The 17,130-nt window shown below is 40.7% G+C and overlaps 1 gene segment (V, D, J or C); it reads right to left on the bottom strand.

The window, feature by feature from the left end:
* Positions 1–388: 388 nt before the first annotated feature.
* LOC128649635 (Ig kappa chain V region 3368-like) lies at positions 389–1,107 on the bottom strand. The segment is given in 2 exon segments: positions 389–965; positions 1,041–1,107. Coding segments are annotated over 2 exon segments (468 nt in total).
* Between the last annotated feature and the right edge of the window lie 16,023 nt (positions 1,108–17,130).

The following is a 17,130-nucleotide window of genomic DNA, read 5'->3' as shown; positions in this document are numbered from 1 at the left end:
ATGGCAGCCCTGGCCGCAATCCCCATTATTTTCAATGGGAGACACATTGCCAAATGCAGGCACTTCGTGGGTCGGCCCCTTTAATTTGAATATATCGACAGACCGATAAACTGTGAGCCTTGTGAACCCAAGCAGGCAGTCTCTCATCAGTCTCTTGATTTTTTGGGATCTTAGAAATTGCTACCTGTCTAATAAACTCACACTCGTTACCTCTCGTTGACTTTTGAGATTCACATGCTTAGCTACTTTTTCCTTACATTGCTCCTCAGGGTTATATCTCTGCAAACATTTGTACTGGGATAAATAATTTATAGTTATATTTAAAAATAATTTGGGTAGTGTGCATACATTTTGCTCAAAACTTATATTTTAAACCTTAATAATAAAATTCTTAATATCTTCATATCCAGTTTATTTGCTTAAATAATGAATATACAGTAAATTCCTCTCTGTAATCTCTGTGTTTGTACTGTTAATAGAATCATAGTAACAGGGATCATTCATTAGATTATGAAAAATACATTGTGTTGTTAATCCTTATTGTCTTTATGTTGCTTTTGCTACTTGATATTTCCAAATTTCACTTCTTGTTTTATAGTCTGCAGTTTCAAAGTTTTTGTCAGGCTCTATATCACTGTGATATGATTTAGTGCTCGCATAACCTTTAAGACAGTAATAGACAGATGTGTCTGCAATCTGTGCATCTTTAATAATCAGCTGATATTCAGTCCCAGCACTGTTTATTGTGCCAGTGAAATGAGCTGATGACATCCCAGGTCCATATTTGGGTGCTGTGTATGAGTGATGATGGTAAAAAATAAGTTTAGGAGACTCCCCAGGTGATTGTTTAAAGAAATACATGGCCCAACCATCCTTAACTCCTACATTGCAGTTAAAGGTAAAACTTTGCCCAGGACTAATTGACCCAACCTGAGGTGTCAGCGCCGGTGTCTGTGACTGAGCATCTGAAAACATAAAATAAATCAGTTATCTGTGTGTAAACCAAGTGCCAGAATGTCAGAAAGTTCCTTGTAACTTACATGAGATGCACAGTGAGAGGCAGCATAACAGGGTCTGCAGGAGGCTCATTTTAAGAGAAAATATCTGTCATGTGCACCACCTAAATATAACAGCAAACAGCCTGAGAGAGGAATAAATAGTATCAGCAGCACCAGGATCCACCTGTTTGTTTATGCAAATTATTGTAATGAGATCAGATATAAAGATAAACCAGCTGCTGAGAGTTCTGTAATCAGTTAAATAATGTGATTAGTAGAAAATAATTAGATCTGCTGTTTAATTACTTTATAATTTACCTGCAGCACCTTGATTTGTATACAAATAGATGATTTACAGTAAATATTCTTCATTTAATCTCAACATTTATTTTCCACTCTTTTATATTGTTTTTTAAGTGTGTTTCCATGTTTTTAGTTTTTATTTATTTTTTAAAACTTTTAGGTCATCGTGATGTGCACTGTATGTCATTTTTCAACTAGATGTTTTTTTCTTTACGATTTCCTCATTTTTTTTAGAGGTACCAAGCAGCTGGGTAAACTGAACTTGATAAAACTATGCTTTATTATTTTTTTTTTGTTGTAATAATTTTTATTAGCAAATACAAAATTACATTAAAAAATGGTATTACAAAATGTAACAAAAAAATAGTCAGAATGTAACATAATCCAAATGATTAGTAAAAACAGAACAAAGTTTTATAACAATATTATATAACATGTTTTTATTTAATTTTCTTAAGCAGACTGAATGTAGAATATAGTATAGAATATAATTTACTCCTGGGTGAGTCTTGAAATCAAGGTCAGAAGAGGGGAAAAAAAGTGTGAGGGGTTTGTGACCTGCTTCAATGAAGATAAAAATGCTATCTCTCCCAGGACATTACAAACCAATCCAGATCTCAAGTGTGGTCAAAGCTATCATGCTCCTAGTTACTATCCTGGGAGGCTGTGTCCAACATTACCAATATTTTACCCTGTCTGCTAAACTGAACATTATCCAAGGTTTCCATGTTGAAAGGACGTAATCTAATTTGTGTAATATAATTGAAATGGTATTTGCTAGCTCATAGAAGTATTATTCCCGGCAGTGAAAGGGTTAATTAGGTATCTTAAAAGTTTAATTTTAGCTTTAGTGTAGAGATTAGCCTCCCACCTGACACTCCCCTCCCCCCTGATACCTCCTAAACAGCTCTTTTTTTTTACTGTAACAAATAAATGCAATTATGTTTAACATCTCCTTTATATGTGTTCGCTGTGATTGATATTATTTACAATTTTCTAATTTGCCAACTTTTTTTTAATTATATTTAGGAATTAGTGAGTGCTGGACAGGATAGTCTTCCGTGTTTTGTTTTTTCTTTTGTGATTCAGATAGAGCATGCAAGTTTAGGCAACTTTCTAATTTACTCCTATTATCACATTTTCTTCATTCCCTTGGTATCTTTATTTGAAAAGCAAGAATTTAAGTTTAGATGCCATCCCATTTTTGGTGAACGACCTGGGTTGTGCTTGCTGATTGGTGGATACATTCACCCACCAATAAACAAGTGCTGTCCAGGGTGCTAAAGCAAAAATTGTCTGGCTCCTTAGCTTAGATGCCTTCTTTTTCAAATAAAGATAGCAAGAGACGAAGAAAAATTGATAATTGGAGTAAATTAGAAATTTGCTTAAAATTGCATGCTCTATCTGAATCACAAAAGAAAAAAATTGGGTTCAATGTCCCTTTAAAAATACATGGAACATTTTCTATTATGTGAATAACATTGAAATGTAAAAGATTTATATTAATTAACAGTAAAACACATTATTAAATATTAGTATTGATTAAAAAAAATGTTTTCTTGTTTTCAGGTATTCAACTGGAAAGTGCTCAGCGTGGGTCTGAAATATTAATATCTGGCCCGCGCTTATATTAGCACTCCACTCATAGTCTAGCCTATTGTATGAACCCAACCTGATAAGGATTGATCAATTTAGCATAATTCCATTAAAGGGACAGTCTAGGCCAAAATAAACTTTCATGATTCAGATAGGGCATGTCATTTTAAACAATTTTCCAATTTACTTTTATCACCAATTTTGCTTTGTTCTCTTGGTATTCTTAGATGAAAGCTTAACCTAGGAGGTTCATATGCTAATTTCTTAGACCTTGAAGGCCACCAATTTTCAGAATGCATTTTAACAGTTTTTCACCACTAGAGGGTGTTAGTTCACATATTTCATATAGATAACACTGTGCTCGTGCACGTGAAGTTATCTGGGAGCAGGCACTGATTGGCTAAACTGCAAGTCTGTCAAAAGAACTGAAATAAAGGAGCAGTTTGCAGAGGCTTAGATACAAGATAATCACAGAGGTTAAAAGTATATTAATATAACTGTGTTGGTTATGCAAAACTGGGGAATGGGTAAAAAAGGTAATATCTAGCTTTTAAAACAATAAAAATTCTGGTGCAGACTGTCCCTTTAAGTCGAGTAGCTATAATTTTAGTGAAAAGTTTCCTGTCCTGATAAATCAGGGAAATTGTCCTATAGTTGCTACTTTGAAGTTTATACTTACCTGGCTTGGGAAGAATTGTTATTCTGGGTAAAAGGAATTCACTAAGAATCTCAGCTCCCGTTATGATAGCAGAAACAATTGTTTGGCAATGGGATGGCAAAAGTATCTGATAAAGTCTTATAAAATGACCAAGAATAACCATCTGGGCAAGGTACTTTATTGAATTTAAGGGGTTTAATGGCAGTTAGGACGCCCTCCTCTGAAATAGGAGCATTCAATGTGTCAATGTCTGCTGTACTCAGCTTGGGAAGATGATCTGATTTGTTGTACCCGCTTGCTTATCTTTGGATGGTAAGTGGGGTAGATTATAAAGTTTCTGTTAGAAGCCTGCAAATTTATAAGCTATTTCTTGAGAGCGAATAGCTAATTTTCCACCTGCATATTGGAGCTGTGGGATCAAGATAGATCTTGTTATATCCCTAAATTTTCTAGCCAATATTTTATCAGGATTATTGGAATACATGAAATACTAAGCATCCAAACATTTAATGGAACAAGTAGCCTCATTCAATAACAGTTTATCAAGCTCTGATTGTTTAGCTATAAGAGTGGATGAAGGGGATCCAGAACCCTTCTTGATACGATCTGCTAATAGATCTGCTATTTCAGCACTAAGCGTTTGTTTCCTGTCAGATTTTATTTTATGTAACTAGGAGGCTTCCTTTATGAGCAACCCTCTAATATACACTTTAAGAGCATCCCATTAATAGAGGATTCTCAGTAAAATTCTTATTTTCAGTTAGGAAACAAAGAATATGTTTTACATTTCTACAGTAAAAGGGGTTCTTCAAGCAAAAGTGTATTAAAGGTCCATGACCTAAGTGTCAGGGTGCCAGGAATCAGACTGAGAAGAGAAGTGCAAAAATAATCACACCTTTATTAATAGCAAAAAAATAATAAAAAGTCCACAAGTCAAATAAAAAGCCAGGAATTAAAACCAGAGCTGGTAGTCAGACGAGCCGAGTCAGGAGCCAAAGCGAGTAGTCAGACGAGACAGAATCAGGAACAAGGAGAACAGCAGAGTCAGGAACAAGCCAGGGATCAGGAACCAGGAGGGACGTCAGACAGCCAGGTAATACAAAGGAGCTCTTACAAACAGGTCTGAGACAACGCAAGGGCAAAGCATACTGAACAAAGGCCCTTTAAATAATAAGTGATGACATTACAATTCTGAGACTGCATCCTGTCTCACATGGATGATGACACCAGTCTGGCCATAAAAGTAAGTGCAGGAAATGAGCAGCATCTCCCAGAATGCACCAAAGTCAGCAAGAGAGGTGAGTAAAATGGCTGCCAGCAGCACACAGCAAACAAAGCAGGAAAAACCCTGACAGTACCCTCCCCTCAACGACCCCTCCCCCGTGGGAGGACAAAAGGCTTATTGGGGAAACGGGCATGGAAGGCACGGAGGAGGGCGGGAGCATGAACATCAGAGGAGGGAACCCATGAACACTCCTCCGGACCGTAGCCTCTCCAGTGAACCAAATACTGTACGCGGCCCCTGGACATACGAGAGTCAATAATGCTGCTGACCTCATACTCCTCATGGTTGTCAACAAAGATAGGATGGGGACGAGGCAACACAGTGGTAAACCGATTACAAACCAATGGTTTCAAGAGGGAGACATGAAAAACATTGGAGATGCGCATTGCAGGAGGAAGGTCAAGAGCGTAGGCACAGGATTGACCCATCGGAGAATTCGAAAAGGACCAAGATAATGGGGAGCCAGTTTATTGGAAGGCACACGAAGGTTGAAGTTGCGGGAGGACAGCCAAACTCTCTCACCAACCTGGTAGGAAGGTGCGGGCAGACGCCTACGATCAGCCTGGAACTTTTGGCGCTGCATAGAACGATGAAGGCAATCCTGAATCTGCACCCACATGGAACGGAGTTGCCGGAGATGCTCCTCCAAAGCTGGAATACCCTGAGACATGAATGTATCGGGCAACAAGGATGGTTGAAACACATAATTCGCCATGAACGGGGATAACTTGGAGGAAGCATTAATAGTACTATTACGAGCAAACTCTGCCCAAGGTAACAGTTCAGACCAATTATTGTGGTGATCTGAGACATAGAAACAGATGAACTGTTCCAGAGCTTGATTAGACCATTCCACAGTCCCATTGGATTGAGGGTGATATGCCGAGGAGCTGGAGAGCTGGATCCCCATTTGAGCATAAAAGGAACGCCAAAATCTGGAGACAAACTGGCTACCCCAGTCCGACACTATCTCCTTGGGTAACCCATGTAAATGGAAGACCTCACGGCAAAAATTGAAGCAAGCTCCTGAGCGGTAGGCAATTTCTTCAAGGGAATGCAATGTGACATTTTAGATAAACGGTCAACCACCATAAGGATAACAGTATTGCCATTGGAAACAGGGAGCTCGACAATGTGAAGTCCATGGAAAGATGTGTCCAAGGACGCTCACCATTAGCAATAGGTTGAAGAAGACCCACAGGAAGACGTTGAGGAGTCTTATTCTGTGCACAAACTGAACAGGAGGCAACATACGCAGCAACATCAGAACGAAGACCTGGCCACCAGAATTGTCGAGTGACAGACCAAATCATTCGGTTCTTGCCTGGGTGATCTGCGGCTTTAGGATAGTGGTAAGTGTGCAAAAGTTTAGTTCGTAGATTCTCAGGAACAAAACACTTACCACTAGGTTTCTCAGGAGGTGCATTGGTTTGTGCAGCCAGGATCTCCTCACCCAAGGGAGAAGTCAAATTAGTACGTATGGTAGCAAAAATATGGTCAGGAGGTATAACTGGAGTAGGTACAGACTCCTCCTGGGACAGAGGTGAAAATTGTCGAGAGAGGGCATCAGCCCTAACATTCTTACTACCAGGCAGGTAGGAGACCACATAATTAAACCAAAACAAAAATAGCGCCCATCTGGCCTGTCAGGGCGACAAACGTTTTGCTTCAGATAGATAAGTTAAATTCTTGTGGTCAGTAAGAATGAGCACTGGCTCGTTAGTACCCTCGAGAAGATGCCTCCATTCCTTGAGTGCCAAAATTATGGCCAGTAATTCCCTGTCGCCAATTTCATAATTGCACTCCGCTGGCGACAATTTCTTAGAGAAGAAACCACAGGGATGCAAGGAACCATCAGGTGTAGGACGTTGAGACAAGAGGGCACCTACTCCAGTCTCAGACGCATCAACCTCAAGAATGAAAGGCAGGACAGGGTTAGGATGAGCCAGAACTGGAGTGGCAGCAAAGGCAGTCTTAAGACTATCAAAGGCCTTAATGGCAGTAGATGACCAATGGAGTGGATCATTCTCTTTAGGGGTCATGTCTGTGATATGTTTGACTAAGGAAGAAAAGTTTTTAATAAATTTTCTATAGTAATTGTCGAACCCCAAAAAACATTGAATAGACCGAAGACCAACTGGGCGAGGCCACTGCAGAACTGCAGATAACTTGTCAGGATCCATGGAGAACCCTGCAACAGAGATAACATAACCTAGGAAGGTTAATTGAGTCTGATGAAACTCACATTTCTCAAGTTTACAAAACAGGCCGTTCTCGCGTAGTCTCTGAAGAACCCATGTAACATCAGAACGATGAGCCTCAAGTGTGGGTGAGTGTATGAGGATGTCGTCTAAGTACACCACAACACACTGTTGCAACATATCTCATAGGACATCATTAATAAATCCCTGGAAAACTGCAGGAGCATTACAAAGGCCAAAGGGCATTACAAGATACTCATAATGCCCGCTCCTGGTGTTAAATGCCGTTTTCCATTCGTGGCCCTCCTTGATCCTAACGAGATTGTACGCTCCTCTCAAATCAAGTTTAGTAAAGACCATAGCTCCCTTGAGGTGGTCAAAGAGTTCCGTAATGAGCAGAATAGGGTAAGCATTCTTAATGGTAAGACGATTAAGACCCCTATAATCGATGCATGGTCTTAACTCGCCACCCTTTTTCTTCACAAAGAAGAAGCCAGCCCCTGCAGGAGAGCAGGATTTGCGGATGGTCCCCCGAGACAGAGCATCGGAAACATACTCCTCCGTAGCACAATTCTATGCAAGAGACAGAGGGTAAACCCGGCCCCGAGGAGGAATGGCTCCAGGTTGCAGGTCTATGGCACAATCATAAGACCGGGGAGGAGGCAACGTACCGGCACGCATCTTGTCAAAAACATCTAGGAACTCTCGGTACTCCTCTGGCAATTGAGATACCGAAGAAGTGCACAAGACTTGAACTGGTTTCCGAAGACAAGTGGAAATACATTGCAGAGACCACGACAAAATTTTGGACTTGCGCCAGTCGAGACTGGGATTGTGCTTTTGGAGCCAGGGATAACCCAGAACAACCGGAAAATGCGGAGAGTTTATCACCTGGAACTGGAGGGTTTCAAAATGGAGAGCCCCAACAGCCATGGATAACGGAGCAGTTTTGTTAGAAACGAGTGTGGGCTGCCATCAATGGCCTCAATAGCAAGCGGAATGGACCGAGGCAAAACAGGAATGGAGTGCTTTCAATGAAAAAAGCCTGTCAATGAAATAGCCCGCAGCACCAGAGTCAACAAGAGCCTGGGTGACTATGGAGGAGTCCACCCAGGAAAGGACAACCGTGACCAAAGGTTTCTCCTTTAGCGGTTCCGGGGACCAGGATAAACCACCCAAGGTCAGCCCCCGACAGGACCTTAGGTGTGAGCGTCTCCCAGCCGTGTAGGACAAGACTTCAAAAGGTGGCCCTGTAACCCACAATAGAGGCAGAGCCCCTCCCTCCTCCTAAAGGCCCTCTCCACCGCAGAGAGACGTGTGAATCCCAACTGCATCGGCACAGCAGTACCTGGTGACTCGGGACCAGGAGGCATGGGAGGAGAGGGAGACATGGGTGGGAACGAACACGTAGGAGACAACGGTACAGGAGGCTTCCGCAAGCGTTCCTTGAAAGAAGGCCTCTCACTTAGTCTGATGTCAATTAGGATCAAAAAAGACACCAATGCCTCAATCTTCTGGTAAATCTCGCAGCAACTTCATCTTTTTTTTTTTTTTTAAAATAAGTTTTTTATTGAGACACAAAAGAAATAATAACATATTACAACTTCACATGAATATATGCATATAGGTTTACAGATATGTAAAAGTACCCAATGAGTGGTAAGCATCTAAGTGAAAATAATTTCTCCCACCCAACATACACTTAGGTCTTCATTTGTAAGCGGGTAGTACGGTGTAAGGTCACGGAAGTAAATATAGGGTCTCTTTTTACTATTATGAGGAATAGTATGGGTGTGGGTTAACATATTTAAATCATTGTCTTGTGGTTAGGTAAACTTATGTAACCGCACTCTGTAAGCTGAAGAGGATGGAAGATGATAGTATATCAAAAAATTTATGTCAACAGTATGATTAGTAATAAATCTGCGAGGGCAGAAAAAGAATGCAGCGGGCAAGAGCCACTTAGGTTAAAAAAGAAATGGGTAAAGAACCCAGTGTAGGGGGGGGGGAGGGGGAGGGAGAGCGGAGCTGTTATGAATTACTTTAAATTAAGTGTGGCAGATATAGACAAATATGCACTACTATACCCTACTATACACAGGGAGAAGGGAGACTTAGGAAGTGCACTGGGCGTTCATATGTGGATTAAGGGATAGGGGAGGTGAGTCATGCAACAAGAAAAAACAAGAAAAAAAGATGATAGAGTAACATGAAGAAATAAACAATGCCAGGCCTCAGAAATTTGTGTGCTATAGGAGGGGAGTCTCCTGAGGTGATAAGAGTGATCGTCAGCTATTAGGTAATCATCTGTCAGATAGACTTCATATATATAATAACTTGACAAGATATGAGAAGGCTTAATAATCTCTATTAGGTCTCCAGAGGACTATACATCTGTGCTGGGTTATCTTGCTACCTCATGTGAACCTTGAGAGAGTTTTATTTAAGAGAGGAGGTCATGATGCATGAGGAGTCGACTGTTATAAAGCAGACCTGTAACCTCTGGAGACCAGATATATGGGTAAATACACTTAGCCTATTCCAGATTTGGGCACAACTATATAGTGTAGGTCTAAATCAAAGATTCAATGCCATGTCTCCCACGTAGTGTGTGTGGGCACTATCGGAAAGGTGGGGGATATCTGGACAACACAGTACAGTGGGTCACAGCCAGTTCTGCATATTTTTGAGTTTCCTTTGTGCGTCTTCCCCAGGTCATGCCTAGGGGAGTCCTGAGAGAAAGCAGAGTGAGTCCCGATATTAGCCGCACATCTAGGTGGCTGGGGTACAAAGCGGCTTCTTGAAAGTGTCTCATTAGTCAGTGACTCGCTGCAGGGTGATGTGAGTTTAGTCACAAGGGCTTGTGCTGTAGCAGGAATAGCGTAGTCTCTCAGAAGCCGCTTTTTATTGCGGTCCAGACAGGTCTCTGTGTCCCTCTGCAGCGGAGCCGCTCCGACTTGTGGCAGGAACTTGGCCAGATCCCTTAGTGCCTGCAGGCTTTGCTGAAGATCAAGGCACTGTATTGTTGATCTCTGAGATAGGATTTCTTCCACTCTGTATTCAAGTGCCATGTTGGTAAGTGCGATGGTTATGTATAAGCAGCTGCCAGTGAGTGACACAGAAGCTGTCACTCACCGCTGTCGTTCCGTAGCTCTCCGCGGAGTCCCTACTGTGAGGGAGGGAGGAGGATGATGAGGGGGGTTCAGCTGCCCTGAACGGAGTAGCGATCTCAAGACAGGATATTTGCTAGTAGTTAAAAAGTTATGGGGGTCCGGTTGCAGGTCCAGGTCCCCACCACAAAAGATTTTGTTGTAGTAGCTTTCTATGAAAAAGTGATGCGTTGAGATCCGCTTAGTTGAGAAAGGGAAGACAAGGCCTCAGAAATGGCGGCTTGTAGCTTTCCAAGGTCAGGGCTGCTTCATGCTGGAGCTTAATGACAAAGCGTCTTCTCTAAAATCTTCATCAGATAGACTGGTTCAGGGGCCTCTTAACAGAACTTATAGAATAATGTAGATCTGATATTTGCCCAAAAAATAGTAGTTTTTAATAGTTTAAACCAGCATTGGTTTGGAGAGCTCTATAAGATAGCTTCTGCTCTGCTTGGCGGTTGGCTCCGCCCCCCCTCAGCAACTTCATCTTTAATCGCATCAGAGAGCCCATGAAAGAAGGCGGCAACAAGGGCTTCATTGTTCCAACCTACCTCTGCGGCAAGCGTACGGAACTCAATGGCATACTGAGCAACAGATCTTGTACCTTGCTGAATGGACACGAGTCGTTTAGCAGCAGAGGAGGAGCGAGCCGGAACATCAAATACCCTTCGAAAGGAAGCCACAAATTTAGGGTAATTTGAAATCACAGGTTTATTAGTCTCCCACAAGGGATTAGCCCAGGCAAGAGCTGTGTCAGAGAGTAACGAGATAAGAAATCCCACCTTAGCACTGTCAGAGGGAAACGCCTGAGGTAACATCTCAAAGTAAATGCCCATCTGGTTCAAAAACCCTCTGCACTGATTAGGATCGCCTCCATATCGCTGAGGTGGAGGTGCAGAACCGGACATGCTCCTGGTAGGATTAGGTGCATCAGCGGAAACAGGAGCAGCCATAACTTGTGGGACACTTTGGTCCAAATGTGCAGTACGAGTCAGCAGGGTTTGCAGGGCTAGTGCAAATTGAGCCAAGCGGTGATCCTGTTCATCCATTCTGGAAATTATCGCAGGTAAAGGTGAATTATTAGCACCATCAGGATTCATGGCCCTTGCGTAATGTCAGGGTGCCAGGAATCAGACTGAGACAAGAAGTGCAAAAATAATCGCACCTTTATTAATAGCAAAAAATTAAAAAAGTCCACAAGTCAAATAACAAGCCAGGAATCAAAACCAGAGCTGGTAGTCAGACGAACCGAGTCAGGAGCCAAAGTGAGTAGTCAGACGAGACAGAATCAGGAACAAGGAGAACAGCAGAGTCAGGAACAAGACAGGGATCAGGAACCAGGAGGGACGTCAGACAGCCAGGTAATACACAGGAGCTCTCACAAACAGGTCTGAGACAACGCAAGGGCAAAGCAAACTGAACAAAGGCCCTTTAAATAATAAGTAATGACATCACAATTCTGAGACTGCATCCTGTCTCACACAGATGACACCAGTCTGGCAATAAAAGGAAGTGCAGGAAATGAGCAGCATCACACAGAATGCACCAAAGTCAGCAAGAGAGGTGAGTAAAATGGCTGCCAGCAGCACATGGCAAACAAAGCAGGAAAAAACCCTGTCTTGATGGACTTATGATTCCAGTGATAGTGAGGGAGACTAATAAGTGGTCCGACCAAGTATTTTTTATAATTGACATTTCAGAAGCTAGTATTTAGCTGATCAGAATATAATCCATACGTGTATATGTTTAGTGAATCGATGAGTAAAATGTGTAGTCTCTGACCCCTTTATTGAAAGCCTACCAACTATCCACTAGATTGTGATCTAATAAGTCACCCAAAGAGAATTCACACTTGGGATCTATCTAGATCTCTGTCCAGAGTCAAGGTGAAATATCCTCCTCTTATCTATATATATGTATGCCACATAGTCAGGGTTTTACTGAAGTGAGCTTCGAAAGGTGCTAAGTTATCATTGGGAGCATACAAATTAGCATTTATCACTGGGGTACCATGAATTAGTAATTTTGCAATAATATAACGCCCTTCCTTATCCTTAAGTGGAAGTTTACGTTAGAATGAAATAGAATAGAGACCCCACACTTCTTTTACCCCCTGTTATGTGGTTCTGTAGTGGGTATACTGTAATGGGTATACCTTATTTCAATATTTGGGAGTTTGTTCTATAGTAAAATGGGTTTCCCGTAAAAGGACTATGTAGACATTTAACCTCTTAGTGACCAGACCATTTTTCAATTTTCTTACCGTTAAGGACCAGGGCTATTTTTACATTTCTGCGATGTTTGTGTTTAGCTGTAATTATCCTCTTACTCATTTACTGTACCCACACATATTATATACCGTTGTTCTCGCCAATTAATGAAATTTCTAAAGATACCATTATTTTCATCATATATTATAATTTACTGTAATTTTTTTTTATAAAATATGATAAAAAAATTTAAAAAAAACACACACTTTTTCTAACTTTGACCCCCAAAATCTGTTACACTTCTACAACCACCAAAAAACACCCATGCTAAATAGTTTCTAAATGTTATCCTGAGTTTAGAAATACCCAATGTTTACATGTTCATTGCTTTTTTTGCAAGTTATAGGGCAATAAGTACAAGTAGCACTTTGCTATTTTCAAACCATTTTTTTTCCTTAAAATTAGCGAGTTTCATTGTAAAACTGATATCTGTCAGGAATCCCTGAAATAACCCTTCACATGTATATATCTATATTTATATTTTGGTATATTTCATGCCACCATTTTACCGCCAAATGTGATCAAATAAAAAAAATCGTTAACCTTTTCACAAACATTTTCACAAACTTTAGGTTTCTCACTGAAATTAGTTACTAACAGCTTGTGCAATTATGGCACAAATGGTTGTAAATGCTTCTCTTGGATCCCCTTTGTTCAGAAATAGCAGGCATATATGGCTTTGGCATTGCTTTTTGTTAATTAGAAGGCAGCTAAATGCTGCTGTGCTCCACACTTTTATTATGCCCAGCAGTTAAGGGGTCAATTAAGTAGTTTGTAGGGTTAATTTTAGCTTTAGTGTAGAGATAAGCCTCCAACCTGACACATCCCACCTCCTGATCCCTCCCTGACCCCGCTCAAACAGCTCTCTTCCCTCCCCCACCACAATTGTCACCGCCATCTTAAGTAATGGCAGAAAGTCTGCCAGTATAAAAATAAAGGTGTTTTTTTTTGTTTTTTTTTAATGATTTTTTTAAAATATTTTATCTGAAGAGTAGGATCCCCCATTACCCCCAACCTCACTGATCCTCCCTAAACAGCTCTTTAAGCCTCCCCCCTCGACCTATTGGCCACCATCTTAGGTATTGGCAGCTGTCTGCCAGTACCCAGTTTAAAAAATAAATTGCCTGTTATAGGTGGGATCAGACTGATATACTACAGGAAAGTTCTACTCTGTGAAAAGCATTACTGGGCTAAACAGCTGCACCCAGGTGGTAAATCACCATAGAACAGGCTAACAATGGTATTGAGCCAGTTGTTTGTTCCTGTGAGTGCACTTCTCTCTGTATGTATTTAGTCTCCCTATGGGAAAAAGGGGCAACCAAATGTGGACTCCTTGCACAGTGTGCTTAGAGGAATATGGCTACACCTCACTGACGAGGCCCAATGAAGGCCTAAACGATCGTCTGGGGTTGCAGTGTTCCTTGTTCAGAGAGGAATTGCCTGGTATTTCGGCGCTGGACTGACCGTTATAGGCGGGATCAGACTGATATACTACAGGAAAGTTCTACTCTGTGAAAAGCATTACTGGGCTAAAAAGCTGTACCCAGGTGGTAAATCGCCATAGAACAGGCTAACAATTGAAGAAATGCACCCACCATTTGTCCTTAATTCCCACCTGACAGGTAACTGTAGCAGTTTGTCCAACAACAACATAAATAACTGTCAGAGTAACAGAAACAGAACCTGTATCTGGATGAGACGATGGCCTCTAGTTATCAAGGTCTGTCGGACCTGATCCGACAGTGGGGATCAGTTCCGACAGACCTCGCTGAATACGGCGAGCAATACGCTCGCCGTATTCAGCATTGCACCAGCAGCTCACAAGAGCTGCTGGTGCAACGCCGGCCCCTGCAGACTCTCGGCCAATAGGCCGCCAGCAGGGGGGTGTCAATCAACCCGATCGTACTCGATCGGGTTGATTTCCGGCGATGTCTGTCCGCCTGCTCAGAGCAGGCGGACAGGTTATGGAGCAGCGTTCTTTGTGACCGCTGCTTCATAACTTGTGTTTCTGGCAAGCCTGCAGGCTCGCCAGTAACACAGGGCATCAAGCTCCAATTGGAGCTTGATAAGTATGCCCCATAGAATACAGAGATTAATAATTACACTGATTAAAGCTTTCTCTTCTGTAGAATATATTTATTAAAGCACCTAACATTACCAGCATATTTCATAATAAAGTTAAATAACATCTAAAATCTCACACAAGATAAACAAATCTGATGATAAATTCTATCTAACATATCACACACATACACTGAAGAGTTATACAAACATGATACCAGCAGCATTGCACCTACTATGGACACAATGATCTGCATTTTGACGATGATCAGGGTTAAAAATTCTCTTAACTAATACAGAAGCAACATGTAGAATGGCATAAAGCAACACTACATACAGGCAAATAATAAGTAGATTGGTTCTTTTTTTGTTTAAATGCAAATTCAGTGAAACTTGTGGTCTAACAAACTTCCTACAAGATTCATATAATAAATATTATGGTTTATTTATTGTAATGAGAGTAAAATTATTCTCTGATTGCAAAATCATGTGTAAGCTTATTTATTCATTTATTTAAAAAAACAAAAAATGTTTGTTACAAATGAAAAGTTAAACAATGAGAAATAAAAGATAAATAATAAAAAAGTTTTGTAGGGGTAGAATTAGGTTTAATTGGTGTCCTGTAGTGGGTATGTGAGAAAAAATTGTTGCAGAACATTTGTTTTTCTTAACTTTGAAGGAAATGGTTACGATTGTTATTTCTCATTAAGGGCCTGATGATCAAAAATTCGCCCGCATGGAGAGGAATCTCGCCAAATGTTTGGGGGCTTTTTCTGAGCATTATTTTGCAATAAACTTGTCTCTCCTTCACATCCAGAACTACCTATAGACAGATAAACAAATCTCAAGAGAAAAATCCCCTATATAAAAGTATTTAAGGGACCTTGCGGTACTGATGAGATATATTAGAGCGGAGAGGTTTAGATCATGAAGCCCCTAAGAAGCTTAGAGCATAAGTGTGCATAAGGTAAAGATGCACCACACTCATTTAGTGACCTAACTATGACAGAGCACATCTGTTGTTCCTATTGGTTCACAGACACAGTGATCAGAATACAGAGAATATTTATTTGTATCAAACTTCAACATAAATTACCCTTCACAGTCTGAGTATCCTGGAAGATGGTATTTCCCAGTTCAATAAGTAGTGAGGGCGCTGGATATTAATTAAATTGCATACACAAATATAGGAGTATCTATATAGTACTATATTTTACCCAAATTTCATCACAGAAGCTAAAAACTACTTAAAGAGATGGTAAACTTTAACGTTTGTGTAATCATATGTAATCATAAAGTAAAAGATGGGGACTTTAATTCATGAAAGGCTTTGTAAATGCTTATTTTTTTTTATTAATTACACTTTCATGCCTTCATATATGATGCTGGTTCCTTCACCTGTAACGGATACTCTATTTCCTACAATACTAATCGTATTGTGCCCCCTTTGACATCCAGCAAGTAAATAATAACACCCCTGGTTTTGGACGCCAAAGCGGGCATGATACGATTGGCTACAGCCTGAATCGTCACTAAAGTAGGAAATAACTTAATAATATCAGTTATGGGCGGAGGAACCATACATACACAGTCACACACGCGCACATACACATAGACTCACACACGCACATACACACTCACACATACAAACATACACACACACTCACACACATACACACTCACACATACAAACATACACAGACACTCAGACATATACACACACTCAAACACATATACACACACACTCAAACATACAGACACACACACATATACACAGACATTGAGATCCATATAATAAACAAAGAAAGCTTCTTTTGATCCCTTTCGGGGCAGGCTGCATGCCGCAATATAAGAAGCAGCAGTTACCCCAGAGGTGGCAGAAATTTGTCAGTTAGTGAGAGAACAGGGGCAGGGCTGCATAAGCAAATGCTTGTGTAATAGTAGCAGATGTACAGTGTCCCCTGCCCGCGCACCATGAAGATGGGCAGACATGTTCCCAAGTCGGAAACCTTGTCTGCCTACGGATTAGTACATTGGGCCTATAATTTATAGTGTTGTACAGAGTAGCTAGAATAGGAAAAGTTTTTGTATGTTGTCACTAATGTAAATGTTTTTGGCCTTTAATACATTTATCATTTTTAGAAATTGGTGTAAGTGGGGTACATTAATTAATTAAAAGTAACTAGTTGTATTAAGAAAAACCGGGCACATTATAATCATAAGCCTATTAATCGGGGGCTTCTTTAAAATATCGCCATTAGTATAGTGCAAGAATATAGATGGACCAAATGACCCTTCATAGTTGTTCTAATTTGTGACATCAAACTAGATAAGGAAGGGCTCTTATCTTTAAAGGTTGGGGGTTGGGGCAATTTCTGGAGCCAATATGTTGGACCCCATACAACCTAAAAAATCATGCAACCCGTCCCCTCATTTTAAAGAGTCTGCCCTTTAAAACAACATTCCAGATTGCAGATGATTCTTTCAAAATGCATAAAAAAGGCAGTTTTATTCTAAGGGGAAAATATATAGTAAACAATGACCAAAATGGGAATAGGCGCTAAAAAGCTAAATAGGCAGATATCTGATGTGGAACAGTTAAAAATATA

Source organism: Bombina bombina, chromosome 2, assembly GCF_027579735.1.
Source record: "Bombina bombina isolate aBomBom1 chromosome 2, aBomBom1.pri, whole genome shotgun sequence".
NCBI lineage: Eukaryota > Metazoa > Chordata > Amphibia > Anura > Bombinatoridae > Bombina > Bombina bombina.
This window is presented reverse-complemented; position numbering and strand designations above follow the sequence as displayed.